This window comes from Furipterus horrens, unplaced genomic scaffold (assembly GCF_987537825.1).
Source record: "Furipterus horrens unplaced genomic scaffold, mFurHor1.1.pri manual_scaffold_1, whole genome shotgun sequence".
Taxonomy (NCBI): domain Eukaryota; kingdom Metazoa; phylum Chordata; class Mammalia; order Chiroptera; family Furipteridae; genus Furipterus; species Furipterus horrens.
This window is the reverse complement of record NW_028327171.1, coordinates 26,136,228-26,163,786: the sequence shown is the minus strand read 5'-3', so window position 1 is coordinate 26,163,786 and position 27,559 is coordinate 26,136,228. Positions and strand designations below refer to the sequence as shown.

Sequence of the window (27,559 nt, the reverse complement as noted above, 5' to 3'; positions counted from 1 at the left end):
TCCTTTTCCAGTAAACCAGTGTTCTAGTAAGTAGCATGTTTCTCTGTGTCTTGTGAGCCATTTTAGCAAATTAATTAAACCCAAGAAGGGGGTTGTGGGAACATTTGATTTATAGCCAGTTGGTCAACAACCTGGACTTGCAATTGGCATCCTGAGTTGGAGGGGTCATTGGAACCTTCAGTCTATAGCTGGCTGCTGAGAAGCACAGGTAAGGGACTGAACCCTTAACCTGTGGAATCTGATGCCATCTCTGGGCACACAGCGTCAGAATTGAGTTAAATTCTTGTACACCCTGCTGGTGTCCAGAATTGTCTGTTGGGGTGCCTCTGTGTGTGTGGGATTCTCCCATGTTGGAATCGGGTCTGGGAACCCTCATTTAGTGTAGAATGTAGTCACAAAGTTAAAGACCACTTTTACAGTTACAGACGTGATGCTGGTTTCATATTGTTTACTGGGCCCCGAGAAAACCATGAGGTTGTAAAGGGAAGCAAGAATGCCTTTAATGTCATTAAGCACTTGTAACTGCACTTTTGGGAGTCTTATTGTTACAGAAACAGGGGTGTTCCAAAAAACCCCAGAGTTTGCAGCTGGGGGATGGGGAGAAGGAAGCAGCTTTTCAGAATGCCTCCACATGCCTGAGGCCGGTGGCTAGTGTCTTTTTTATGCAAAATGGCTTTAATGCATCCAAAGCCTCAGGTAGATGGGAGGAGTCTTGAACCAGGGGATGGTATGGAGAAAGCACACAGAACCTGCCTAAGGTTCTGTGAATGGTCAGAACTGGTTACCGCACCCACTACATCAGAGGATGTAGTCAGGGATTTAAAAATAAGCGGCAGACATTTTAGGCAGACTGACTGTGCGGATTCAACTAAGGTTAAGGCGGACTGTGCGGATTACAAAAGGACTAACTATACAGTTTACAAGGAGGCTGAGAATCCACGAGGTTCTGGATTAAAAGCTGGTGGACCCCATAACACAGACGAGGTCTCCCCAATCAGGATTGAATGATTGGCAGCTACTGGTAAAGCTGAACTGTGTTTGGAAAGTAGGGAAAGGGTTTCTCTGACTTTTCTAAAACTAGCCTGGTTTGGTGGGGGGGAGGCAAGGATATGTGTTTATGGGTGTTTTAAAGAACATAAGACTTAACAACAGAAATCCGCAAATAATCTAAATCTATATAACTGTTAAATAAACTATTCTTTTTCTTTTCACTAAACTTTGGTATTGAGAGTTATAATTTTGGTGGCGGGCAATCGGGCCCCTAACTAAAGAGCCCGCGGGTTTGTTTTCAACTGGAGCAGCCCAGGGGTTCTGTAACATTATTGAAAGAAACCCACTCTTCCAAATAAGGCAAGGCTGGTACTTGTGATGGTTCTGCCAAAACAGAACCATGTCACTTGACATCCTTATTTAAAATAAATTCATTTTAAAATCCCAAAAATCTGCCACACAGATTGAATGTAGTTAGGGAACCTATTTCTCAATCCATATAACAGACAAAGAGAGTCTCACTCAGTGTCCTCTAGTCAGAAAATTGTTGAATGGAGCTGAATACCCAAATAGAAAACCAGTAGATAACAACAGGAGTGTTAATGACTCACGTTCAACAACACGCTGGTGTCTAACCTTCGCCTGGGGTCTGGAAGAGGTCTTATTTAAAGAAAACACCTATCCCAGGTGTGAATGTGTGATCATACCCTTGACTTCTTGTCTGTCTCTTGATTTACTTGGTACAATAGAACTCTAGATATGGAGAAGACCTTAAAAATAATTCTATACATTAATTACAAGTCTTTATGCCTAACTACTTCATTAACAGTTTAAAGAGGACTATTACATAATACACAACCTTTCCCCTTCTCTCTCTCTCCGGATCCCTTTGAACAAATCAAGAAAAGTGTAAAGAATATAAATGTCACCCACAACCCCACAACTTAGTCAGAGATCACTGCTAACATTTTGGTATATTTCTTTCTAGTTATGAATCCTGTGAATTTTTTCTTATTATAAAATTGAGATCATGTTGTTTATTATATTTTGAGAATTTACCTCATATCAGTTAGAATTCTTTAAAAAACAACCTTTAAGGGATGTCTATCATTCTATCCTATGTTAGCCATTTAGGCGGCATCCAATTAAAAACAACATAAGTTAGCATTTTTACATACATCCCTGCCCACGTGTCTGATTACTTCCTCAGGATAAGTTCCTGGCCGTGGAATTACCAGATGAGCTGGGTGTGAACATCTGTTGAGCTCCTGACACATTCTGTCACGTTGCTCTAGAGAAAGCTGTTCCAAATTCACATGCCCACCAGCGATGGAAAGGGCACTGCTTTCCCTACATCCTAACGCTGAACATTTTCACTTAAAAAACTGTTGTTTTAAATTTGATAGGCAAAAAGCAGTCTTCTCTTTATTTTAATTTGATTACTAGTGAGATTAAATATTTTTTAGTTACTGTACCTGCTTTTATCTGAATTTACCTGCTCCTAGCTTTGCTTGTTTTTCTATAAGGTCTGAGAGTTTCAAAAATTGTATATCAAGGGTATTAGCCCTTTTGAGGTTTAAATCAAACTATTATGTAGTTTAAGTCTATTGCTTGCTTCCTCAGTCCCGTCTTCAATGGCTTTGTGCTTGCTTGTGCTTGGAAAGCCCTTCCCAGTCCAGAGGTAAAGGATCTCACGTGACATTGGGGGATTAAATGAGAGGATTTATGTGAATTCCTTAACAGCAGTACCGGGCCCACTCTAATGTATCATACATCTACCATAAATGGTAACTATTAGGGTTCACCCTCCAACAATTCCTGCTTTGCAGGCGAGGAAATGGAGCATGAGAGGAGGCTACCCTACTGATACAGAAGAGCTAGGATTCAGGCCCATCTTTCTGCTGCTAGATCTTTCTGCTCTTTCACACTGATGAGTAAGGTCCAGGCTAATAATGCCGGACACCGTGTGGGACATATAATGTGAGACTTGAAGAGTTAGGGACCTACGTCTTTCCTGAGATGGATGCGATGCTTCCTCAGGACAGGAGACTGCCCTGTCCTGCAAAGCCTACGCCAGGGCCCAATCATAGCCACAGGTATTCACAGTGCAAATACCTTCTTGTCAGGGCCAGTCTCCTGGATGCCGCTGCTCTGTCTTCCTTTTGGAACAAATGTGATTCCCAGCGTTTCGAGCAGTTCTGATTCAATTGGCCTGTAAGTAGTTTTTCTTCTTAAAATTCACTGGGTGAAACCTCATTTCCTTTTGGTTGCCTGTATGTGTAAAGTAAGTGTGTGTGTGTGTGTGTGTGTGTGTGTGTCTGTCTGTTTTCAAAGTTCTTTTTTCTGATTTGGAAGGAAGTTCTGGGGTGGGGCTGAGAGAGTGCATTTGGAACCTGCAGGGCAATTATGTCCTTCAACCCCCAGAGCCCAAAGATGTCCCAGGGTGAGGAACAGTGACATGTACAGGAAAAGGGAGAGGCTGACTCAAAACTACACTGTTTGGTTGTGTTTATGACAAGTGGAGCCCCGTCCACTCCTAAAACAGCCTTGGGAAATACCCTCATAAAACAAAACATTTAAAATCGATATTGTCAGCAAAAGGGCCACTGAGGAAGAGTGTTTCATCACTACGCGACAGAAAAGCTATTCAAGACCAAGATGAGAGCACAAATCGCTTAGAAACTCACCACTGTCCAGCCAGCAGTTTTCTTCTGCACCTGTTGCTGAACTCCCTACCGCCACCCCCTGTGCCCAGGCAGATACATGCTTACAACGGCTTTCAAGGGCGCCTTGTGAACCACTGTGTCAGAACACAGACTGGGGGAGCACTTTCAGACCCGAACACAGGCGCTTGGCCTTTCCCATGCCATCTTTCTTCTGCTGCAATTCCCCAAACTTGACATGAACAGAGAGAAGTGTTAGGTAAAGAAATAAAGAAGCAAAAGGTTCTGTTTGGGTGGATATCATCCGTCTCCCAATCTAGTATGTCCCTAAGTCCTTTCCATACTTTTTTCAGGACGTGGTGTGTACCCATCCCTTACACAGTGATACGGTTCCCATGTCCCCTCCTCCTGTCCAGTTCACCTTGCTAGCAGCACTGTGGTGACTCTGGTCTGAGGCAGGGCCACCTAGTCTTCCACATGCTAATCAGCACATAAATTTATAGGTAGAATATTGAGTGTCTTCTGCATTCTCTAATTTAACTAACAAACTGTAATTCTGTGGGGACAGCTGCGGGGTCACTAGGGTTCTTAGGAACGTACTTCAGGAAATAACATCCTAGACCTAAACCAAAAGCCAGCTGGTGCGCAGGACACTGCCAACAGCTGCTTCCTTCCAGCTCCTGCATGGATGATGAAACCCATGCAGCCAGGAAGGGCCTGTCTGACCAAAAGAAGGGGGTCCTTAAACTCCCCAGCAGAGGAAGCTGTGAGAGGAAGCTTGGCCTAGAGAATCAGAGGACCCACGTGATGCACAGGGCACAGAAGTGCAGTGGACTACAGGCAGACATGAGCTTTGGAGCAACGTGGCTCTGGGCCTGCATGGGATTCATTGTGGGGAAGGGGAACAGGAGGAAGGAAACCGTTTCCTCCCAAATGTCCTCTTTTTCATCTCTTCCCTGGGTTAGTCTCCCCCTCCTCCCCAGCTCCATTTGCTTCTTACTTTCTTATCGGAGGGACTTGCTTTATAATGCTCACTGTCTCAGGTCCCAATTGACCACCAATCCTGGGAGACACCACTCCTAGCACTCCCCTTTCTGCCCTGCTAAACTGGTGCCTGGGCAGCGCTCCTCACACTGAATGACCAGGGGCAACACTTTGCACCAGTGCGGAACAGTGTGCCATTGAGGAAAATCTTCCTCAGGACTGGGGCTGCGTTATTCCAGGAGCTGATGAATGCCTTGGTCTCCCAAGGCCCATAAAGGAGCTCAGGGAGCCAGGAGGTTGCTGCGACACAGGTGTGCCACGTGGAGAACTGCACAGGTGGGCGCGCACACTATGCGGCTCTCTCTCTGTCACACATTTTTGATTATTCACTGGAGGGCTTGTACAAACATAAACTAGTTTTCTGATTTGGAAGGTCTGGGGGGCTGAGAGAGTGCATTTCAAACAAGGGCCCAGATGTTGCTGGTTCAGACACTTGGAGAACCATGGCTTTGACTAACTGAACAGATCAGGTAGCTGGAGGAAACAGAGTTGGTTCTTTAACTGAGCACGAATCTGTTCCATGTGGAATCGCCAGACTTTGCATCCAGGTGGATTTCATTTGCAGCCGTCTGGCCTCTGCCAAGGCTTTTGCCAGGATGCCTGTTTTGAAGCAATTAATGATCCCCAGGCTTCAGCACGATCTATTGCCTAGTGATACCTGGCACCATCGCCATTAGCAGCATCCACCGGGGGATGCAGCTGGGATTCCAAGCTCCCTGTGGAAAAGTACTCTTCCTCAGGAAAATGGTAGTCACTCTTACTTCTCTGCAGAGCTTGTAAGAAAGGCAGCTCTCCTCTCACATTTAAGAGGCAGCATTCCAGTGCGGAGGAGTCCTTTTAAACATTAGGAACCAGAAGTACAGAACTTATTTGATCATTAGGCAAATTTTCTTCATTTTTAAAAAAACAAAAACTCAAAAGGAATACCCAAATATACTAATGATACTTTCTAATTATTTTCTCAGTGAAACAACCATGGGTTTGTCACTAGATCAAAATATAAAAACAGCATTTTGTAAGAAAATACATCATATGCTTTTGAATGGCACATATACAATTATTTGCACTGTGCAGATTATTTCAAGTTCTTGTATCTTATTTTTATCTCCTGGGAAGATTTTTTAAAGATTTATTTTATTTTTATTTTTATTTATTTTTTTAGAGAGAGGGAACGAGAGGGAGAAAGAGAGGGAGAAAAACATCGACGTATGAGAGATACATCAAGATACATCAATTGGTTGACTCTCACACACTCCCAACTGGGGACTTGGCCCGTAACCCAGGCATGTGCCCTGATTGGGTATCAAACCCAAGACCTTTAGGTTCACAGGCCAGTGCTCAATCCACTAAGCCACACCAGCCAGGGCCCCTGGGGAGATTTTGATTACTAGTGGACACATAAGTTAAATAACCTAGAATCTTCCTATTTTATCACTGAGTGGATATTAAGTCTGGACACCTTTCCAGTTTGCATTTCTGATATTTTCCATTTCAGACACACTAAACAGTCCAGAAAGGTTTTCTGAAAGGCTGTTGAAACCTTTTAACTTTGAATCCTTGAACCACTGTGCCTAATCAAGTCCTCTGGGCTAAACGCTGGGCCGGACTGCTGGGCACTATTGACACCCGTGTTTGGCTTGCCCAGCATCAGTGCTCATGGGAGATGTGGCCTGGGACACCTAAAGTCCAGGACAAGCCCCCAAGAGAAAAGACTCTAGGACACGTTTTACTCGAGAACTTGCCAACATCAGAAGTGTTGGGATGCGAGTCCAGAGAATGGAGATGTTTGCTTATAATTATTAGTTACCCCTGAGGATGGTTTGCCTATTGCCTGCATTGCCTGTCCTCACGCTACAGGGACGACATAAACAGAGGCAAGCAGATAGAAGTGCTGTTGTTCAGAGTCCCTAAGATTTGAATACTCTAATTGTTAAGGACCAGAGCAAAAGGTATTTAACAAACATCTAATCTGGGGTTGAATTTTCAATAGCTACTTGCTGGCTGAATGGGAACTTGGTGAAGGTCGACGAGTCCAAGGCGAAACCCACAAAGATGACGACTATAGTGGAGGTGCTGCAACATTCAATCTGAAAGGCACACCGATGAAAACTACAGTTTTCCTTCCTTATGAGCGGCATGTCCCAAACATGAACTGCTGGGAGCATCTTGGGCTCTTTCTGGTTCTCAAATGACTGCCTAGGGAGACTTGTGTCTCACATAGCGCACTGTTCTCTGGGAGCTCTATTTTTAACAGGTGCCACTGTAGAGGTCTGTAAAACCATCACAGTCACTCAGTGTCACTGTCAGAACACAACAGTCTAAAATACCTACTGCACGGTTATGAAACAGCCAAACCTCAATCAGCTGCCAGAGCTGGTGTCCCCAATTTCCCACATCAGGGTGGACATAGGATCTGGGAGAGCTGGACACAGCCATGTGACCAGAAAGGAGAACGGGAGGCCAGAGCAGGGAAATTGGGGTCAGGAAGACACAAGTTCACAACCTGACTCTGATACTTCCTAGTGCAACTTACAGAAGCTCTTTTAGCCCCAGTTTCCTTTTCTGAAAAAGGGGATGATACTACCTATCTTTTAGGATGTATTAAGGATTAAATGAAATGTTATAGAGAAAATAGTTGGCATGGTACCTGGCCCAGAGAGAAACGTGTTAAATGGTGGCTGTTAATATTAAAGGGAGGGCTGAGGTAAGCTGGTGAGAAGAGTGGAGAAGGGACTAAAGAGGGCCAGAAATATCCAGAATGGGCAAATCCATCAAGACAGAAAACAGATTAATGATTGTATGGGGAGGGGGAACTGGGAGTAATTGCAGATAGATACACTGTTTCTTTGGGGGTGATAAAAATATTCTGGAATTAGATAGTGGTGGTTTGCACAACCTTATAGATATGCTAAAACCCAAAAATACTTGAAATGGTGAGCTTTATGGTATGTGAATTTTATCTCATGTATTACGGTATATAAATGATATCTCAATTGAAAAAGCACACACATTTTTTGCATGGGTGTGGTTTATTTTCTTTTATTGGGATGTAATTTACATACCATCTATTTAGAAAACCTAGTTGCCTGGAATGACTCATTCGTTGACCATGGTGGTGAACTGAGGTGCACCGACAGGGTGATAAGATGGGAAGGACCCTCAAGGAGGAGCCGAGGCTTCCTATTTCTATCATCTCAGACTAACCTGACCAATTCCTCCCTTGAAAGAAAAGGAGACCCTGGCCCAGAAAGCAGAAGAGATTGTCTCCAGGCGGCTGAAAGGGGCTAGGCTCCAGGGTTCGGTAACTTAACAGAGTCTTCCAGCGCATTCAGCCCTTGCAAGCAGGAAGACGTGAGGGTTAATGGAGGTCGACGGCTGCTTTTCCTCGGTAATTGAGGGGGGGGGTTGGGCTCTTGTCTGGAATGGCAGCTGGCATTCTGTGTTCCTGTTTATTGCAGTTTATCTCAAGCAGTCATTCCCGTTCACCTTTTAAAAAAAACATGAGGCGCAGCTGTGGCTTCACTTTAAATATTGTTCCTTCCAGCCTTTTAATTTTTTTTTTCACAAGCCCCTCCCTAATCTTTCACTGTAATTGGATGCATGGCACTGGAGACAGCACCTCGGAGGACAAGCGGCCGGCCTTCCCGTCCTCGCCCCCACACTGCCGGGCCGCAGCTCCTTTCTCTGCGAGGAGCAGCCTGGGAGCGCAGGGCAAGACCCGCTCCCCTGGGTTTGCTCCGCTCTGGGAGCCAGCCTTTTGCCAAATTCTACGTTGAATGTTCTTGATTTCCTTTCTCTCTCCACCAGTGAAATCCGGATCTTCCCAGGCTCTGAGAAGACACAGGCTGCATGTTTTCTGGCAGCATCATCCACATCAGCTTATTTGTCTGTGTCCCGCCACCCCCACTGCCCCCATTCAGACTGTAAGCTCCTTGAGGGAAAGCCCAGTCTCCGATCCGTGACTCTGACTCTGCACACAATGCCAGGGATATGGGGGGCTCTTAGTGAGTGATGGTTGGAGGGATCAGGACGTTGACTTGCTCAGTGCTGGGTCCTGAAGACAGTCAGGTGTGTGGGTCTTCACCAGAGGGTCAGACGTTGCTCAGAGCAAGGCAAGGCAATAATGAACTGAACACACACACTTTGGCTTCTGCTCAGGTTCAGGCTTTCCTTCCTGAATACTAAGATCGGTGTTGTGTTGAGTCCAGTTTTACTACTACTGAATTAACCAGAGGTCCTTAATGAGACATCTTTCTTACCATCAGGGCCTTCCCCAGGGAAAAGGAACAGATGCATATTCTTTTCTTTCCTCTGCCTGGGTGGAATCTAATTTTAGTTATTGGAAAGTGACCTTTCCCCCCAAGGCCATTTGCCTGACTTTATAACAACCTTGTAAAATAATCCCTATACACATGTGGTATTTATTAGTACAACTGGGATCGGAAATGCTGTCGTATCTGGGCAGGGGTACCATATACCAATTTTCCAATTGCTTTTGACAATTGACCTCATAGTCACAGGAGGTGAAATAATAAATTATTAAAACTCTTTGTATTTTAAACACTTATTTTAAAAAATTTCTGCGTATGTTTTATGCACACATAATATCTTTTTACAGTGATATGTACACGAAACTTATGAATAAAATATATGTATGTTAGAGGCATGGGCTCAAAGATGTTATACTGATGGGTACAAGGTCAAAAAAGCCTGCAGGGCACTGCTTTGTGGCATTTCATTTTATTTTCTACTTAGTCAACCCAACAGCAAAATCAAAACATTCAAGGAAAAAACTTAGAAGAAGATTCCAATTAGGAAATGTGATTTTTATCCTAGGTAATTTTTTTCCTGTCCTTTGTATTTTAAAGAAAGAATACGTAGCCCTGTCTCACTAGACGTTCTTAATGAAATTATGATGAGTATTTTTTTTTTTAGCATAATGAAGCATTCGTAGTAAACACAATATGCATAAATTTGAAAGCATTTGCCTGAGAAAGGGAGTTAAAAAGCTGAAATGACAAGAGAACCACTCTCATGTTTAGGGTCTAGGGCCATATAAACGGACTTCTGGCCTCCTAGTCATCTCAAGTCTCATCTAGTAGTTTTTGTACTGACCAATCAGACACTACGTCTCCTGAAATCACATTCCACAGCCCTGGTGAGATAATGGGTTACACAATGCAACTCTGTACTGTGGCTGTTGATGTTTTAAAGCCACTTGAGGCTTTCAAGTTCATGGCTTTAGTCAGTGCCCTATCGGGTTGCTGCATATCATCGCTCACTCCTTCCAGGCATCTGGGCTCTCTCAGGTTCTGAGTAGCCTGAAACTACAGTGGTCACTACTTCATTGTTATTGCCTGAGAAGTGGTATGTCTTTCATTTTTCCTGAGTGCAAACTGACCTGCACTTTTCTGTCTGAGAAATGGTGTGACCCGTCTTTTGGCACTGAACATGGCAGCGAGAACTATGGGCTTGTTCTTCTGAGTTGGGTAAATGACTGTGACTCTGATTGCACACCGACTTCCGGCAGGAGGGGACAGCTGAGAGGTGTCCGGGTTTCAGGGCTCTGTGCACTTATCACCTCGGGCACTCATTCCCTCTCTGGGGAATCACAAGGGATGAAACACACACAGGGCAACGTGGCAGGTCATTTAAATCTCTTTTACATGTTTAAGCTTCCGTTTCTGGAGAAAGAACATAAATTATTGTGGACTGTTCTGAGAAATAAAGTATAAACTTAAAACAGCCCTTACACGCACACACAATTATGCACGTAAGATACAAACTGCCATATTTTATGTTATTATATGTAAGAATCTATCATGACAGAAACTTCTTTCTGTATCTCACTCTGCGAGAAAATAGTGTGACATGTTTGATCAAATTAAAAATTTACCAGCATGTTTTAGTTTTGGGGGTCTGTAGTAACTAGTATTTGCCTCTGAAGCAAAAGAGGTTTTACTTTCCAGGTCCACAATATTTGGAAGGGCTCTTATTTTTCATCCTGTGCTATGTTGTGACCCACATTTGACTTATGGAAAATAATAAGGGGGAAGGACATAGTATGTGTTTAGCCTTCTGTGGACAAACATATACTTGTCATTTAATTTCATGACCTCACCCATGTAACTGAAGCTATTTTTACATGGTCCTCTTATTACCAGACAATTACCATATAAAACATTCCAAAAATATATTTACTGACTCTCAAAAGAAAAGGCAAGCAAAGAATTAGTAGATACTGTATCAATGTTTTAAAACTCCACACTTCTCTTAGTAAAACTTGGTATTTTCCATGGTTAAAAGTCAAAATTAGAAAGACAGGTTAAACACTCTAGTAATTTTTAATTGCAGGTGAACTGTTAACACATCAATCATTTAAAAAATTCTTCCTTTACACAGAAAGCCTGCTTAGCAGCTAAACATATAATAGAATTTTTCAACTTAAGAATAACAACATGTGTATTCCAGTTACTGCTAAAATATACTAATGAATACAAGCTGGGGAAAGCAGAAAGAGCTCTCCCAGCTTAATGTATTCAATTCTGTGCATTTCAGCTTTCCTGAATATATTATGGCAATGGCCACTGAGTGTGGAATTTGGCCACTTCTCAAGGGTGCTCTTTCTCCCAGTTAGAAAAATGGTCCAATTGTTCACAAACAAAAGAACTCTCCCCCCTTACCTTTTTATAATTCCCCTCCATATCCAATGGGGATTCTTGACTGATGATGTCATCCATTCCATCACTGTCCAAATTCATCCTTTAACTCTTTAGAATTTCACTTGAGAGAGAACCTCACATGAATTCTGATAGGCTGATGTGCCAATGGCTCAGTACCCTGATCACTGCTCATGCTGACGTGGACAGCCAGCTAAGAGTCTGGGCCCGGCTGTGCATGTCCTTGTCCTGCTCTGTCTCAGAGACACCGCCCTGCCTGGGCTCCCTGGTCTGTCCTGGGCTCTGGCACCAGGGCAGCTGCCGTTTTCCGAGGCTCACTGTGCACTGACACTCGGTTTGGTGAAAGCCCAGCCTCTCCACCATCTGCTGTCGCCTTCCCCTGAATGACCCTCCCTGGATTCCTCTCCACAGCACCTTCCTGTCCCCAGTCAAGGAAAAGCTGATCCAATTCGCCAGCTCCCCAGGTCAGGGCTGACTGAGGATAGGAGCTCTGTGAGGAAACCAGCAACCTTATTCTGAACTTGGGGTAGAGTGGATGGGATAAAAATAGATGCAAAAACCCAGTCTCACAGACCTCACCAGTGACTTAAAAGCCGGGTATCCCATGACAAAATAAAAACAGTATAATTTAAAGGCTAACCTGTAAGACAGATGTTTGCTTTTTTCTTTTTCCCATAACCTATCATGTCTTAGAATCAGATGTAAATGTCTGATCTTGTGGTAGAGGCCCAGCACAAGTTGAAATTTATTTTCAGCACAGAGAAGGACCCCTCCACCCAAGGATCAGTGCTTTGTTCTATTAATATAGTCAGGAAAAAAGATCCATCAAGTTTTCTTTAAAATTCAGCTAGTGGCGGGCTTTGCCACAAAAGACTATGTTCCTTTCTGTTACTCTCTTTACCCTTTTCCCAGAGCTTTTGGTTTCATTTACTGGCTTTACATACGGGAAGGCAAAGACACACAGCTGGAGGATGTTTGGGTGCAAGAAGCAGACAAACAACTCACAAACACACACTCATCATTACTGAATGACTGCCGCCATAAACTAAAAAATACACGCACTGTTGATTAAAAAAAAAAAAAGTTACTGTTTGCAGGAGAAGTGGGCCGGAGAACTCGGAGGGCCAGACTCTGTTTGACAACACCATCTCACACTCTGGGAAACGCTCAGACAGAAACAGCAATGAACCAGTTAATACGTTTTCCAGTAGGAATTCTTGACCAAGTTCAATGCTGTTAAGGACACACTAATAAGGCAAAAGTGCCATTCAAGGTAGCCTTTTGGCATCCGAACCTCTGCTGACATGCTAAAATTCTGTTGTCTACGTTTTTCCACAGTTTTTTTTAAAAGTCAGTTGGTTCAAGACTTGTGGCATGTGTCCCAACACAGTTGAGTGTAGCCCTACTTCTGTAAAGCAAATACTTTTCTTTGTGTCCTCTGACCCAAATCCAAATTCTCCCTGAATTCCACCCCCTGGCCCCTGCACCACCTCAGTTCCCAAGGGGAATGACTTGTACATTTGCCAGGCAGTATAATGACAAGTTGTATCTCATGAGCCACACCTGCATTTGGGCAGGGCTTCTCCTTAGCAGAGATATCCCTTGTCTTACTCTCTTTCAGACCCCAGAACCTTCATGCTAAACAAGGCGCCCACTATCTGCATGCAAGGGACCCCAAACACCTTCCTGGGCTGTGAGGCAATGATGGGTGCCACTCCCAATGAGGGTGTTTGTTCCCAACACCAGAGAATTAACAAGGCCAAGGCTCTCGGGTTAAAATGAAGTATTTCTACTGTAAAGGACTCTATTTATATTACTATTAAATCCTGCCAAAGGTGGTTACTTAAAATAAAGGAAGCATATATCTTATGCGCCAGGCACTTTACACATGGATCTTACATGTGTCTTTGATCCTCACAGAAACCTTTGGAGCAGATACCATTATCAATTGCATTTTATAGCTGAGTGAGAGCTCAGTGAGGTGAAGTAACTTGCCCACAGCGTGGCTGCTTGCAAACAGTCAGGCCAGAATTTGAACCTGGGCCAAGTTCAGGCTGGAATGTGAACCTGGACCCTGCTTCTGTGGCCCACACTCTATGGATACACAAGTGTGCCAGACCATCTCCCACTGGCTGCCTTGGTAAGAAAGAGTTGTGCACACTAAAATAATCAGGCACAGTTTTTAAAAATTAACACTTAATAGAGAATTCCAGTCACACTCATCTAATAATATCCCATAGAGAATTTAAATCACACATCTGGAACACCCAGCATGCATCACCACTGTCCCCTGCCAATTAGACCTCAGGAAATGACATGAGAGCTCCTTTGCCGATGATCACACCCTAACACGCTGCATAGTGAATCCTCTTCTGTAGTTTACCACGGTATTTTCAGTGCCTCTGTGGCTTCTTTCCTACAGCTGTATGGTTTCAAGGCTTTCTCTAAGGGGGCAAGAGTTTGTGTTTTTCATCTTGTTTTTCCTACAGCATCCAGACAATGCCTTACACACGTTAAGGGGATGGTGAAGAGCTGCTGAATAAATATATGACCACAGGAGAAATCAACGTGTTGCTTAAAATGTTTCCTCTAAATGCTGTCCATGGTAGGAAATCTTAAGAGCTCAGATTACTGCTTTTTAACCAAAATTTTCAGAGTTAAAAATGGGTCTGCTCTGGTTGAAAGAGAGGGAGGAACCATGAATTTTAGTCAATCAAGAGCTAACATAAATGAAATTATAAAAATTTAGAGATTACAAGCCTTAGTAAGATACATAACACAGGCCCTGGATGCTGTGGCCCAGTGGATTGAGCGTCGGCCTGCGAGCCAAGTGTCGCTGGTTCTATTCCCAGTCAGGGCACATGACTAGGTTGCACGTCAGGTCCCCAGTTGGGGGCGCAAGTGAGAGGCAACCACACAGTGATGTTTCTCTCTCTCTCTTTCTCTTTTCCCCTCTCTCTAAAAATAAATAAATAAACAAACAAACAAAATAATAATTAAAAAAGATACATAACACTATAAGCCTAATTACAAACGTTTTACTTTACTTTTAATATTTAAATTGACTGAACTCTCATTATTAACTATGTAAATAAACACACATATTTAAATTAATATATAGTGATAATATATTGATTGTATACATGCATATACATATACATATACATGCACCTCAGAATCCAAGACATTTCCCAGCCAAACAACAGCAACCAGGATTAGTACTGAGGAAGCGCTGAACATCATTCTAGCTCCTCTACCTGTTACGCCTTTTCTTGTCATAAGTGATTCTCTAATAAGCACTATATAGAGACAAGTGATAGAACACCCCCTCCTGAAACATGGATGCAAGAGCTTGCAGGGTGGTCATCAGTGGTGATGAATTTTCTCTGCAGCTCCCTAAAGAAGTGTTCAGCACACAGACAGGCTCATCGCCAAGACTCTTTCCATAAGGAGCTATACCTCTGCTATCTGGACGGCTTGTACCAGCTTAAAATACCCGATAATTCCCTATCATGTGGATTGATCTTTGACGTATAGTCTTGAGTTTTGCTACTCAAAGTGCACCCTGTGACAGGAGCATACACATTGTCTGGGAGTTTACTGGAAATGAAGACTCCGAGGTCCCACTCCAGACCTGCTGAATCAGAAAACGCATTTTTTAAAGAGCTCTAGGATTTTAAAATGCACCTTAAATTTTAGAAGCACAGCTGCTGACCTTGGAAAAAATTCATTATAAGCCATTATCCTTCTACTTTAGATCTTATTCCTGGGTTTGGTAGCAAGATCCTCACTTCAGATGTTTGGGATCAACACTGTAATTAATTTCACTTCCAAGAGGTCCAATGAATACATGACAGGAAAAACAAAACAGCGCACTGGACATGAGCTGAACTTAAGGCGTGGTGGTTCCCGCAGGAGCTACGCACACAAGAGGATTACAGCCATTCACGGCCTCTCTACAAAGTGTTTTCTCTGGTTCCTTCTCCACGGCCACCCTCTTCAAAATGAACTGTGCTGGCTTAACATGGGCCCAGAAACTAACGCTATCCCTAAGGAAATATACACATAGCCACTGACAATCTCTGAGGTTGAAATGGCCTCTTCTCACCCCACCCCCGCCCCACCCTGAAATTCAAGGATCAGAACTGCAAGCTTCAGTTTCCAGTCAAGCCATGACCTGAATTGCAAGGTGCATTGATCATGTGAGCTAACGCTTTTAAATGATCATTATCGAGCATTGGTGGAAATTATTGACTCTGAGAACACTGACCACATTACGGGAAATCACTTATGCATTGTCAAAAGGTTTTCCAGTTCACGGATGGGAACTCTAGTTCATCCTGGCTAACCCTTCAGCATCCCGCTGCCTTCGCTGCAGCCGTAACATTCAAATTCCACGTGCTATACAAATGGATACTTGAGTTATAATCTTTTTCCAAATTATTTCTTTTTCTTCTGTGCAAAGTTCATTTAAATGCTTTGCTTTTCATTTAAGGCACTCTGATGGTTAGATACACCATGAAAATACGCAGGCAATAACTAAATGAACTTTTCAGTGTATGTCAGAAAGTCAAAATAATGGCCTTGGGAGTGTGGGGTAAAAGTGTTGGGAGGAGACAGAATGCCAAACATTCACCCATACCAAAAATATTGAGGACCACAGACAAATCTTTCCGTCCAGCTGAAAGCCTGAATACAAGAAATTCAACAGTGGCAGAACTTCCGAATGGGACCAGTATTAATATCCCCATTACACTTCTCCATGTTCTTAGCATTCTTTCCCCATTACTGACTCTCTTATACTAATTGTCATTAGGCCTTTTTCATAGTTGTTTTCTTTTGAATTGAAGCAGTTTTGTCAAAGTTCTTTCTATTTCAGGAAGGGTGGTAATTTCTGATGCTTCCAGATAGTGCATAGAGGAATACTAAGTACCCCGAGATTTCAAATTTCCCCTTGGCATAGAGGATATAAATAAATAATAGGATAAGGTTGTATTAATATTGAGCTTCTTTCTTCACGTGAAATCGTGAAGACTGTGTGTGTGTGCGTGTGTGTGTGTGTGTGTGTGTGTGAATGCAGGATCCCTATTCTCCAAAGATCACAAATACACTGATAGGTACTAGAGATGTTTCTATTTCCTGTCCTCTCCCCATCACCATTCTCCTTTCAAGAGAAAAATACTAGATGTTTGGCTTAAAATGGGTGTTGCCTATTTATTTCTTAAAATCGCTTGGTGTCCGAAGCACTAAGTGCTACTTTCAATTCAAATATTTGTGCTTCTACTCAATTTCTATTTCAAACTAGGTCTGTAATGTAGCTCTATTGAGTTTTTTTTTTTATGCTTGTTTGTTTTCATTTGGGCACTTATCATTGTTCTCCCTTTGTATTAAAAGATATAAATTAGATTTTCAGATATCTTTCTTGGCTAAAAACAAGTGCAGAATTATATATCCAGAATTAGGTTCTTAATTTTTAAGGTGATAGATATGTTACTGTCCCCTCAGAAAAACACACTGTATCTTCACAAGGCAAAACACAACTATAACCAGGCAAAACAATAAAAATTATTCTTTAACAATATTAACTATGGGAAAAAATGTTTCCAACAAAAAAAATTTATAGATTGTCAGAAAATTGTTTCAATGAACTTAAATTTAAAAGCCTGTGACAAATAGTGCACTAAAACTCTTTGAAATTCCCTTTTCCATTAAGTCAGTATATTTTTCCCTGCTGTGGATGAAACCAGGCTTAAACTGGGTGGAATCTTAAATGAATTCAAATTTGATACCTTGTTTTCTCATTCACAGGAAGAAGAGGTTGGGAAAGGAACCCTCAGTTGGCCTGGTGTCAATAGGGATAGAATATATTTCCTTTCCTTTGTTAACCATTAAATAACCCACTAGAATCTGGACAAGAAGGCTGTTTACTACTTTCTACTTAAATTGATCTATTCCCTATCATTTCAGATCAATATAGGCCATCTTTTATTTCACGTGCTAGGTATGACACTTTCATTAGACTGAAACATTTTGCCTGAGAAAAAGCTGGCGTTTCTGGAAGCAGTCAAGTTATCCTCCACATGGTAAAAATATTTATTATAACTTTGCAAAATTTAATAGATTAAGAATGGCAGCTTGGATACAAGTGCTTGCCTCAACCTACCACAGGTATTTTGAAAAAGCGCTTGGGGATAAACCATGAGGTTCACCTTGGCAAAATTCATGGGTAAAGGATTAGTAGGTACGGAGTCATATTTTTAATCATTGCCTCTGGGAAGGCTGGAATGTCTGGGGCTGTCTGTCTTATTCATTCTATTCTTGCACTAAGCCCCTCCACCCCCATTTTGGCAGATAGGATGGTGTAAATGCTGGCAACTGGCCAAGTGGCTCACAAGCTAGGTACCCAGACTGCTGGGGTCAGATCCACCAATTCCTGTTGCAATGCACAGATCTGAGTATTACGATGGCAAATCCTGATCCTGGGAACTCAGAACATCATCAATTGCAGAAAATGCAATTCAGCCCAACAAATGTTTACTGACCACATAGTCCGTGTGTAGGAGATAAAAAGAAGGCTCTTGTCTTCAAGAAGCCTGTTGTCTAATGAGGGAGACAGATGTATATGTCCCTAACTACAAGTGAGTTCTAACAGAGGGAAAACCAAACAGCGCTGGGGAGAGCTTCTGACTGGGGACCACAGGGGAATGTTTCCTGATGAAGGTGATATTTGAACCTTGAAAGCTGCATCAGCCTGAAACAGGTGGAAGCTGGTGGAGTATGAGGACACATTCCAGGCTGAGGCACCAAAACGAAGAAAAAAAAGTGACGGTAACATGGGGCAGGAGTGTAGGATCCAGAGGGAGGGGTGTTTCTGCCCAGGGGTCAGGTCATGGGTACACCTTAAAGGCCAGGCAAAGGGGGTGGGATGTACCCTATGGAAATTGGGGACACATTTTAGATTTCCTACCGTGTTTCCTCAAGACCAGGTGTGTGTTTGAAGAAGAGTCTCTTAAAGCTCCCGAGGGAGAAAAGAGATGAGAGTCATTCACATATCGTTTTACTGTTTTTTCTTTCAAGTTTCCATTCCCACAGTAGCATAGAATGTGAGGGTGTGATCTATATCTGAGGTGGCCGTTAAGAGAATTGAAGCGATGGAATGAAAGGGATGAAAGCCTGTCATTGTTTTTGTACACATACGAATCCCCCAAAAACCAACTGCTGGGAAAGAGGAGAAAATATTTGGGAGCTTTGAAGCAAAATGGACCCTCTGACCTAAACTTGTGCTGTCAAGTTAACAATATCTTAAAACTTCCTATCAGAGGATAAGAATTTGGCCTCTCAAAGGCTGCCAGGCCTGAAGCTGTGGGCAAGATTCTTTCCTGAAGTGGTTGGCTTCCTCCCAAGTCTGGAAAATGGAGGTCGATAGCTCCAGCTTTTAACACGGCTACAACTGAAAACGACAATACATGCCTCAGTAACCTCTTCACTAATGTAAATCCTGAGAGAGAAAAGTACATGAAGATGATGACAATGTGAGACCCTTTAAAAACAAAACCACCCCAAAAAATTCTGCCCGAGACTCTCTCTGCTCACTCCTCCTTGGATTAAACTGTTCTTAGCACAGTGTGTGCAAGACACCTGCAACAGAGGTTCTCAGGCTCTCGGTCCTAGTGAAGCTCTTTTTCAAAACAATCATCTATTTGGAAAAGCAATTGCGTGGTGCTCCCAGGCTGCCTGAAAATCTTCACCCTGCTGGGCACCAGAAGGAGGAAGGAGCTCTTAATTCACGGTAACTGACTTGTTTTTGCAGAAAGGTGGCCTCCAGCAGGGGACCTGCCAACTTCTCATGCCAGGATGTTAACTAGGAAAAATCCCATTTCACAGACAAGAAAAGTAACAAGAAGACATAAGGGGATAATTTGGCCCACAGTGAAAACTTGCAGGTTAATGGTGGGTGTGTAGGGGGAGGGAGTCCAACTGTGAAAGTCATCCCAGTGGCTATCAAAACCTAAGAAACCATGATGCTTTAGTATTTTATTCATAGTAGGCACATCCATCCATATTACTTGATGTTTTTTTCCTAAGCACTGGGAAAGCTGATGGATACAAATATGAAAATCCTTGCCCTCCCAGAACTTATGTGGAGCGAGGGAGCCAGAAAATGCACAAATCACTATGTACTCTGACAGGCGGTAATGAATGCCAACTATAGAAATAAATTACGGAAGTGTAAGATAAATACTGGGCCAGAACTGGGGAGCTGGAAGTTGACATAGCAAGTCTAGAGAAGACCTCCCCAAGAAGGTAACATTTCAGTAAAGCCCTGAAGGTGGGAATAAGCTATGGGGGATACTGACAGGATGCCCAGGTGCGTGTGAGTTTCTTTTCTTAATTTCTTCTTTTATTGTTGTTCTGTTACAGTTGTCTCAATTTTTCCCCCGTTGCTCTCAACTGCTCCGCTCCACCCTCCAACATGTGAATTTCTGATAAGCAGTGAACAATTTTTTAGTATAAGCATGTCTCAAACACTGTAGATTATCTGCTAAATCTGGCAACCCTAGGTGGGGAAGCATATGCCAGGTAGAAGGGACAGGGCAGCTGGTGGGAAGGGGGGATGTGGCAGAGGACTCCAAGAGGAAAAAGGGCCAGGGAAGACCCAGACTTTTATTCTGAGGAGAATTTTGAGAGGGGTCGCATGCTCTGACTTAGGTTTTAAAAGATCGTTCAAGGGCAGGAGCAGCAAGACCAATCAGGAAGCTATTATTGCTGTAATGATGATGGCGGTGATAATTACATAATGATAACATACATCTAGACAGATGCACCAAAATGAGCCTGTAATTTTGGGGGGAATGGCCCCTGAAGCCCCATTCATGGACTCTCCATTAAGAAATGTTGGTATACATTAATGGGAGGAGAGAAATCTGTCCTGCAAATAAATTCAATCTACTCACTAACAATGCTAATACGCCCTCATTCAAAAAGAGGAAGTTTCTGAAAAACATTAGACTGTTGATATGATATCATGACTATGATGACATCAAGCCAAGGACTCAGAGAAACCGCCCTTTCGGAATCCAGTCTCATTGGGTGTCAGCTGGGTTCGAAACAAAGGTGTCTAAGTGGGATTGAGACTTTGTTTCCAGGTTAATGTTTTTGTTTTTCCTGAGCTATGGATAAAGAGAGAGATTTTAAAAAGAATATACAGATATAGGTAGTCCTACTACAAAATCCATAGAGATGCAGATTCTATTGACCATGATTATGTGCCTGATACACTTAATTTTATTGTGAAAATAAGCCACAAACACTTCAAAACTTTGAAACACACAATGACAGTGTTACATGCTGTAGTTTATATAAATTCAATTTGTCTTCCTTTGGAAAAGGTGGTAGGCTAACAAAATCCTGCCTCTACAGATGAAATTGCTGACATTTGACCAATTTTTGACCTATAAAAACAGTGATTTCATGTTCAACCTAATGAAAAAATATAGGAAATAATCTCACAGTTGCTTGATTTTCCAAAATTAAATTACATAGTTTCTCTGAAAAGAGAGAAGAAAAATTATCTTAATTATGATAGTCATTTAATCATTTGGAGCCATGCCAGGAGTAGGTTTGGCTCTGCAGAGATGCTGACATTCTTTACTCTCAAGCTCTGTATTGTGTGTGAGTGAGGATGTAGTTGTTTTCTCTGCATCTTGACCCCCTTTCTCTTGGGAAGAATTTCTGTGAGGCACAAATCTCGAAATTTAGGATCTACAGACCTAAATGTACTATAAAATGAAATACTATAAAACAAGTGTACAATTACAAAATTGCAATTATTAAGCAGAGAAAAGAGTTTATAAGTACATTATACAGGCACACTCTACTTACCTTAGAAACCAGTACCTTAAGTCTGGCGAAATGGACTATTCTGCCTGCATACATTCACCACTGTGAAATCTGACCTTAGAAGAAACACCTGCTTGTCTCAGGTAACCTACCTCACACAAGGAAGAGGCATTGTTAAGTCAGAGAATTGGTCTCTCAGAGCTTCTGAACTCGGTCAGTTGAGCGATACCCCAATGTTAACTACCCAGGACTTGGACTAGCCATGCCTGCTGCTGCAAGCAGCAATTTCCCTGAGAACATTCTGGCTCTCTGTTTACAATGAAGATACTTTCACTGTTGCCTCCACAGTTGAAATTGCAGGAAGGAGTTATTAAGACTCTAGAACTGGTCTTTTGAAATCGTCTCAGTGTTTAATTCAAAACTCCAGGCAGCAAATTAGCATATAGATGAATATGTATTACAGAACATTTTCTATTTGGAGTTTTTAATGCATGCTGGTTGGTACCTTAATTCTTATTTACTAACCACTTAAAGCAATATATTAGTAAAAATAAGTTTGGTAAGACATGAAAGTGCAACTTTAAACACCAAGTGGACGCTGGCTGGTTTTTGAAAATTTCTAAGATCATCAATTACTTCCTATTTACATAATTTCCTTAAAGACACGCCTAAAAGCTGGACGTGAAGCAACTTGCATGCAATAAGCAATTATCATATTCCTCGATGTGACATTCTGACCAGATTTTCCTCCTCTGAAGCCCCTTAATTTCAATTACAGTTCAAAAGAGTTCTCTTATTTGCACAGACATACAGAATATTCAAAGCTCTGATCACCTCAGAGGATTTCACATACGCGTTCAAGGCCAAGGAAGCAGGGTTTTCTACCCCATCAGTCCCCAGAAACCCTCATTACAATTCAGATACTGTATGCGATGCAGGCCGGGAGTGGAAGATGGCAAAATCCCTTGAAAATCCGGAAAGAGGCAACCTGCTGCTTTGGGAGAGGAAGGCCTTTCCTCCCAGAGGATGCCGGCCTCCCAATCAGGCTTTAAATCTTACCTGATACGAACAGTTGTCCTGATGTACCATCTCAGTGCATCCTAGGTCGCAGACCCCAAAGCAGGACTGCTCAGCGAGGAGGCTGCGGAGGGGAAGCGCGGCGCATCCGCGGGCGGAGAGAACGCCCTGGGAAGGCAGGGGCTCCCCGCAGATTAAAATGGATGCTGTTCCGCAGATCAACCTGCGCAGTGGCACTGCCTGTGCCGGGAAGCGCGCAGCGAGCCGAGCCGCTCTCCTCGGAAACCAGCAGTGAGGCTCACAAACATGGAGCTAGGACCGGGCTGGGGGAGGGGGGCGCGCTCATCACTGGCACAATCAGCCAATTATATTATAGGCACAAAGAAAAGGATCAGTCTGGGGCTGGTGTGACCTTCTGGTGCTTTATGAAGCCAGTTAACTGATGTGGAAACATTCTAGTCCTCATTAAAGGGAAAAAGGCCAGGGAGTGAGAGGGAGACAGACAGGCACAAATCAGTGTTGCAGGGGAACACTTCTGACCCCCATCATCATCCTTCCTGCCCGCAGATGCTGCTTGGATGGTGCTTATAAAAAAGAAGCCTTAAGGATCAGTTCAGAACTTTTAACGTGCGAAAGGGAAAATGACCCATTCTGGATACTGGCACGCAAAGGATGTCTTCTATGCTGAGTTTCTTAAGTGTTTGTCAACTTTATAACTAAAAGAAGGGTCTTCATGTTTTAAAATATATATATTTTGTCATTCTTTTGATTTCCCAGTGATTTTTGGTTCCTACCTGCTTTTTAAATCAAACAAAAATAAGGTGAAATAATTATTCCTATATTGTTTTGGGGGGACAAATCTTATTAAAGTCAGTATTTCATGAAAATAAAACTAAACTGTAATTTTTTAAAAAGTAAGGCTTTGTGTGTGTCTATCTATCTCTTTAATCTATATACCAATGCTGTGACTCGAATAGACACCCCCAACATAACACATATGATCTTAGAAACCAACCATTGTACTTAATGGACAGAATTTTGGTCTTGCAGATAGTAATCAAAGGAAATACAAGTTGGCCCATACATGTTCCTGGGGATAAAAGGATGCAATTTCTGAGCGGCTCAGGGCCTTGCTAGGGTTTTAGGATTTATAAAAAGGAACAACCAATGATGGAAAATTAGGAAAATAAACACAATAAAATAAAATTTCCTTATCTATTTTCCTCAGTTGCCACAATTTGTTTTGTTGTTTCTTAATAAACTGGCCTTGAGCACTTGATGGTACTCTATAAAAACATGACTGAATTTAAACCATCAATTTTTTAAAAAGTTCAATAGGGATATTATTTTTAAGCTATGTTAATATATCTATCAACTTATCTTCTCAAAAACTCTTATTAATAACCACACAATCTTCATTATGCTATTGAAAAAGCAAAACAAATACTTTTTGCCTGAGGAATGAAATCAACATGTTTGATAAGTTTTCGTATCAAGTACTATCTTAATGAGTGGTGAGAGTTTGTGTTAGGAATATTTGGTGATATATTTTTAATTGTATAACAATGTCTCTGTTGCTTGGAAAGAGAAAAACCTACTTTCATAAATATTCTTAATTGTTGCTATTTGAGATTCACACAGGAGGAAAGTTGGCTGCCTCAGCACAGAAGCCCAACCTAGGCCGGGAGTCTTCTTCAACACAGGATGAAGAGAAGAGGATAGAGACTTTCCAAGGAAAGGAAACGATACGCACCACATACATCCCCATCCCAACCTTCACCCTCCAGTGTTGAGTAATCCACATGGGACGGAGAGGGACAGAGACGTCTGTGTGGAGTGCCTTGTCACACAACCACTTGGATGAAGGTTCTGGAATCCTAAGTATGTGCAAGGAAAAGTGGGCCCACGTAAAAGCTTCTTTTGCAAGGTAGGAAATAAGATGAAATGGAAATCTTATGCCTAATGTAAAAGGCATAATCCCAACTTTCCAAGACAGAACAGCTCTAACTTCAAAGGCTGTTCAAGCTTTACTCAAGTTACTACTCTGACAATCTATGACCTTAAGACTCAGCAACATGCTTTCAAAAGCGGCACAAGGCCACTTCCTGGACTCTGTTCTCTTCTGAAAACTGAAGGCTCTGGGATATATTACATAAGCTCCTGAAGACATTTATCATGTGCTGTTAAAACAACAACAAAAAAAGCCTAAACATGATCCCACTCTTCACAGTTGCTGTTCCATAAATAGTGGAAGTGACTCAGAGGTGGCTCTGGGGAGAACAGATTTCTGACAATTGTATCCCAAATCCTGTCACAAAAATCTTCTCAAGTGGTATAAACAAGATTAAAAAAAAAAAGAAAAGCAAGCTTGCCTCTATGTCATTTATCAGAAAGGACTTTGTGTTAAGATTTAAACTATGATTTGCTAGTACAGAAAACTTTAGACAGAAACCAGCTGTTCCAAGAATATCGAAGCTAGAATAATTTGTCAAACTACAGTAATGTTTGTTATTTTTGAACTAAATAATATTGATGAACTGTTTAAGTGTAGGCTCCAGCACAGGGAGTCTTTTTTCTGCCCAAGCCCTCACAACTTCCCTTCCCATAAAAAGTATTGGCTCTCAGATTTAGGTGGGACCTCTAGAGATACACTGTTATTGTCCAAATATGGAAACCAAGGCCTAAAAGAGTGGTTCAAGAACATCAGTCCCCCTCCAACAATAAAAAGGCATCCAAGTAAGGGGGAAAAAAAAGCCCAGATTTTCTGATTCATACCTTGTGTGTTCATATGAAACAATGCTGAATAAGGGCCCAGTAGGATTTGAGAAATGAAGCCCCTTTGATTGAGTCAATGTAGATCAGCCTTGAAAAAAAAAAATCTATCATTAGGTAAAAGAGAGGTTGCAGCGCAGTTCTGCCTAAATCTGAACCCAAGGGATGTTTTAAAAAAGAAAAATAAAAACATTTCCTGATTAAGCTATTGTTCCCATTACCAAGCAAACCATTGTGTAATTAAATCCAGAAAAGTATTTTTTTTCAATCGTGGCAATTAATTGCAATAGAATGAGGGGTTTTTTTTGGACAGTAAAGATTGTGATAAAAAGCCACATCCACAGGTCATTTGAGCCTATACAGTTTCAGAAGTGAAATACTGGGGTCATGGTGTCACCTGGAGGGGCAGAGGGAACTTTCTGGCACAATCTGGATGACCTGATAAGGGCTTGGCTTACACAAGTACACAACTGTCAAAAACACATTGAAGAGTATATTTAAGATTTGTGCTTTTCATTGTATATAAAGTTTATCTAAAAAGAATAAAAAAGTTATGGTTAACAAATTTTGAACTCTAGTTAATGATATGCAAGCTAAAGTATTTAGGTGGAGGCTTACTGATGTCTGTAACTTACTTTGAAACTAATCAATTAGATGAACTGATGGATGGGTAGAGGGGTGGGTTGATGGAAAAGCTGTGACAAAGCAAGTTAAGTAAAACATTAGTTCTTCAGTCTGAATGGTGCAGGAACGGGCATTCACCTAAAAACTTTTCCCTTGAAAATATTCTTAATAAAATGTTGGGGAAAAATTAAGTTTAGGGGTAGGGAAGATGGACAAGGAAGTCATTGTCTTCAGGAATACCTTTTAAATTTTCCTTTGGAATTGTGGAAAAGTAGGAAGAAATTTTATTTAGCTTTAAGTTTGCTTCTTTACAGGGATGTGGAAGAAACGGAATTACAGGGGATATTAATCCAGTTCACATCAGGGAGAACTAGGTCCTTGAATGACCCACCCATTGAAGAACACAATTGGCATCACTTGTGACAACAAAGCTCAGAAAATGGCTTTGCGGTTTACAAAGTATTTTCCCCAACACCCCCCTTGATTCTTACAACCCCGTAGTTGAAACAAATTTCTATTATGTGCCACGTGAAGAAGTGTTTCTGCCCTCAAGGAGTTCGGCAAGAGAAATAAGGCAATACACAGAAATAACTGTATATAACGATGAGTGAATGAATTCAGCGCCTCCAAAGAGATTCGGGCAGGAGTAGAAGGGGAATAGCATGACGCTTCCAGAACGGACCAGGTTAGGACCAAGGCCCGCTCCCAACCAGAAGGCAGAGTCAGAATTTGGTGCCACAAAGCTTACACATAAAGTCCCAAGAACTACTAACCATGGCGCGCAACCTTCTTGCGAGTTGGCCCACGTCCTTTCAGATGGGTACTTTCGCTGCTTTCACAGTGGCTCCCCTGTGTTCTGGCCTCTTTTTCTCCACCTGATAAAACTCGCTTTCGTTCTCAGTCTGACTTGTTTTTGAAAGTTTTCCTGCACCAGTCAAGAGCCTGGAGGTTGCCTGATGCTGGAAAGGTCCAGACTGCGCTGGGGCAGGGCCAGCCCTTGGCCCAGAGCGGGTCCAGTAACACTAAGACCAGTTCTGATTCATGTGGAGGTGGGGGTTTTCCTCCACCACCAAGCAATTTGTGGACACTGGTTGGGTCTCCTACAATTCAACTCAGTTCTGACACTATCTACCTAGAGACAATGTCAGATTGCAGACTCCACAGCTAAGGGCTCAAGCCACAAGACTGGCCTCCCTCCCCATTTCAGATGCCAATTGCAATCCAGGTGGTCACCTGCGCTTCTATAACTCAGCAAAAGCCAGAGGTAGGAGATACACAGGGCAAGGTATGGGGAAAGGACAAGGAGTTCCTATGCTTTCTCTCCCAGCGTGCCACCTTTCTCAAATCTCCACATGTTCACCAACCCAAAAGCTCTCTGAATCCCGTCCTTTTTGGGAGAATTTTTTTTTTTTTGGAGACTTTTTATGGAGAGTTCATTTCATAGGCATGATTGATTAAATCACTGGTCACTGGAAATAGATGCAACCTCCAGGCCCTCCCCAATCCCCAGAGGTCTGGGGGATGGGAATGAAAGCTCCCACCCTCTGAGCGTGTGGTTAGTTTCCCTGGCAACCAGCCCCAAACTGAGGTGCCTTCCAAAAGCCTTCTCATTAACTTAACAAAAGACACTGTCACTTAGGAAATTCCAAGAGTTTTAGGAGCTTTGCACCAGAAATGGGGATGAAGACCAAATCAGAATATCACACCAAGTACATCAGATCATTCTGTCAATGATGTTTGGTATCAAAAAATTCTCACAACTTCTTCCTATGTACTCTGAGCCCCCAAAATGGGAAGTGAGAGCAGGATAAAAGACAAGTTGAAATATTTTATCCTTATAATTATAAATAAGAAACCTACCTGAGGGTCTTACAAATTGTAAATTCGTTTACTCAGAGTTTGGACTATTCTAACCCTGGTTATACTTGT

General features: G+C 42.2%; 1 protein-coding gene across 4 annotated transcripts in view; it reads right to left on the bottom strand.

Annotated features, from left to right (window-relative positions):
* The window catches only part of SCHIP1 (schwannomin interacting protein 1), a 670,407-nt gene that overhangs the window by 28,824 nt on the left and 614,024 nt on the right, over positions 1-27,559 (bottom strand). Inside the window, exon 1 of one of the 4 annotated variants that reach the window (XM_090273304.1) lies at positions 22,277-22,529. The exons of 2 other annotated variants lie outside the window; for them this stretch is intronic. In XM_090273304.1, the coding sequence (XP_090129430.1) occupies positions 22,277-22,306 (30 nt within the window). In that variant the 5' untranslated portion in view covers positions 22,307-22,529. Of the gene's footprint in view, positions 1-11,380; positions 11,878-22,276; positions 22,530-27,559 lie in introns of those variants that run through there. One more of the 4 variants, XM_090273295.1, reaches the window with a different exon arrangement.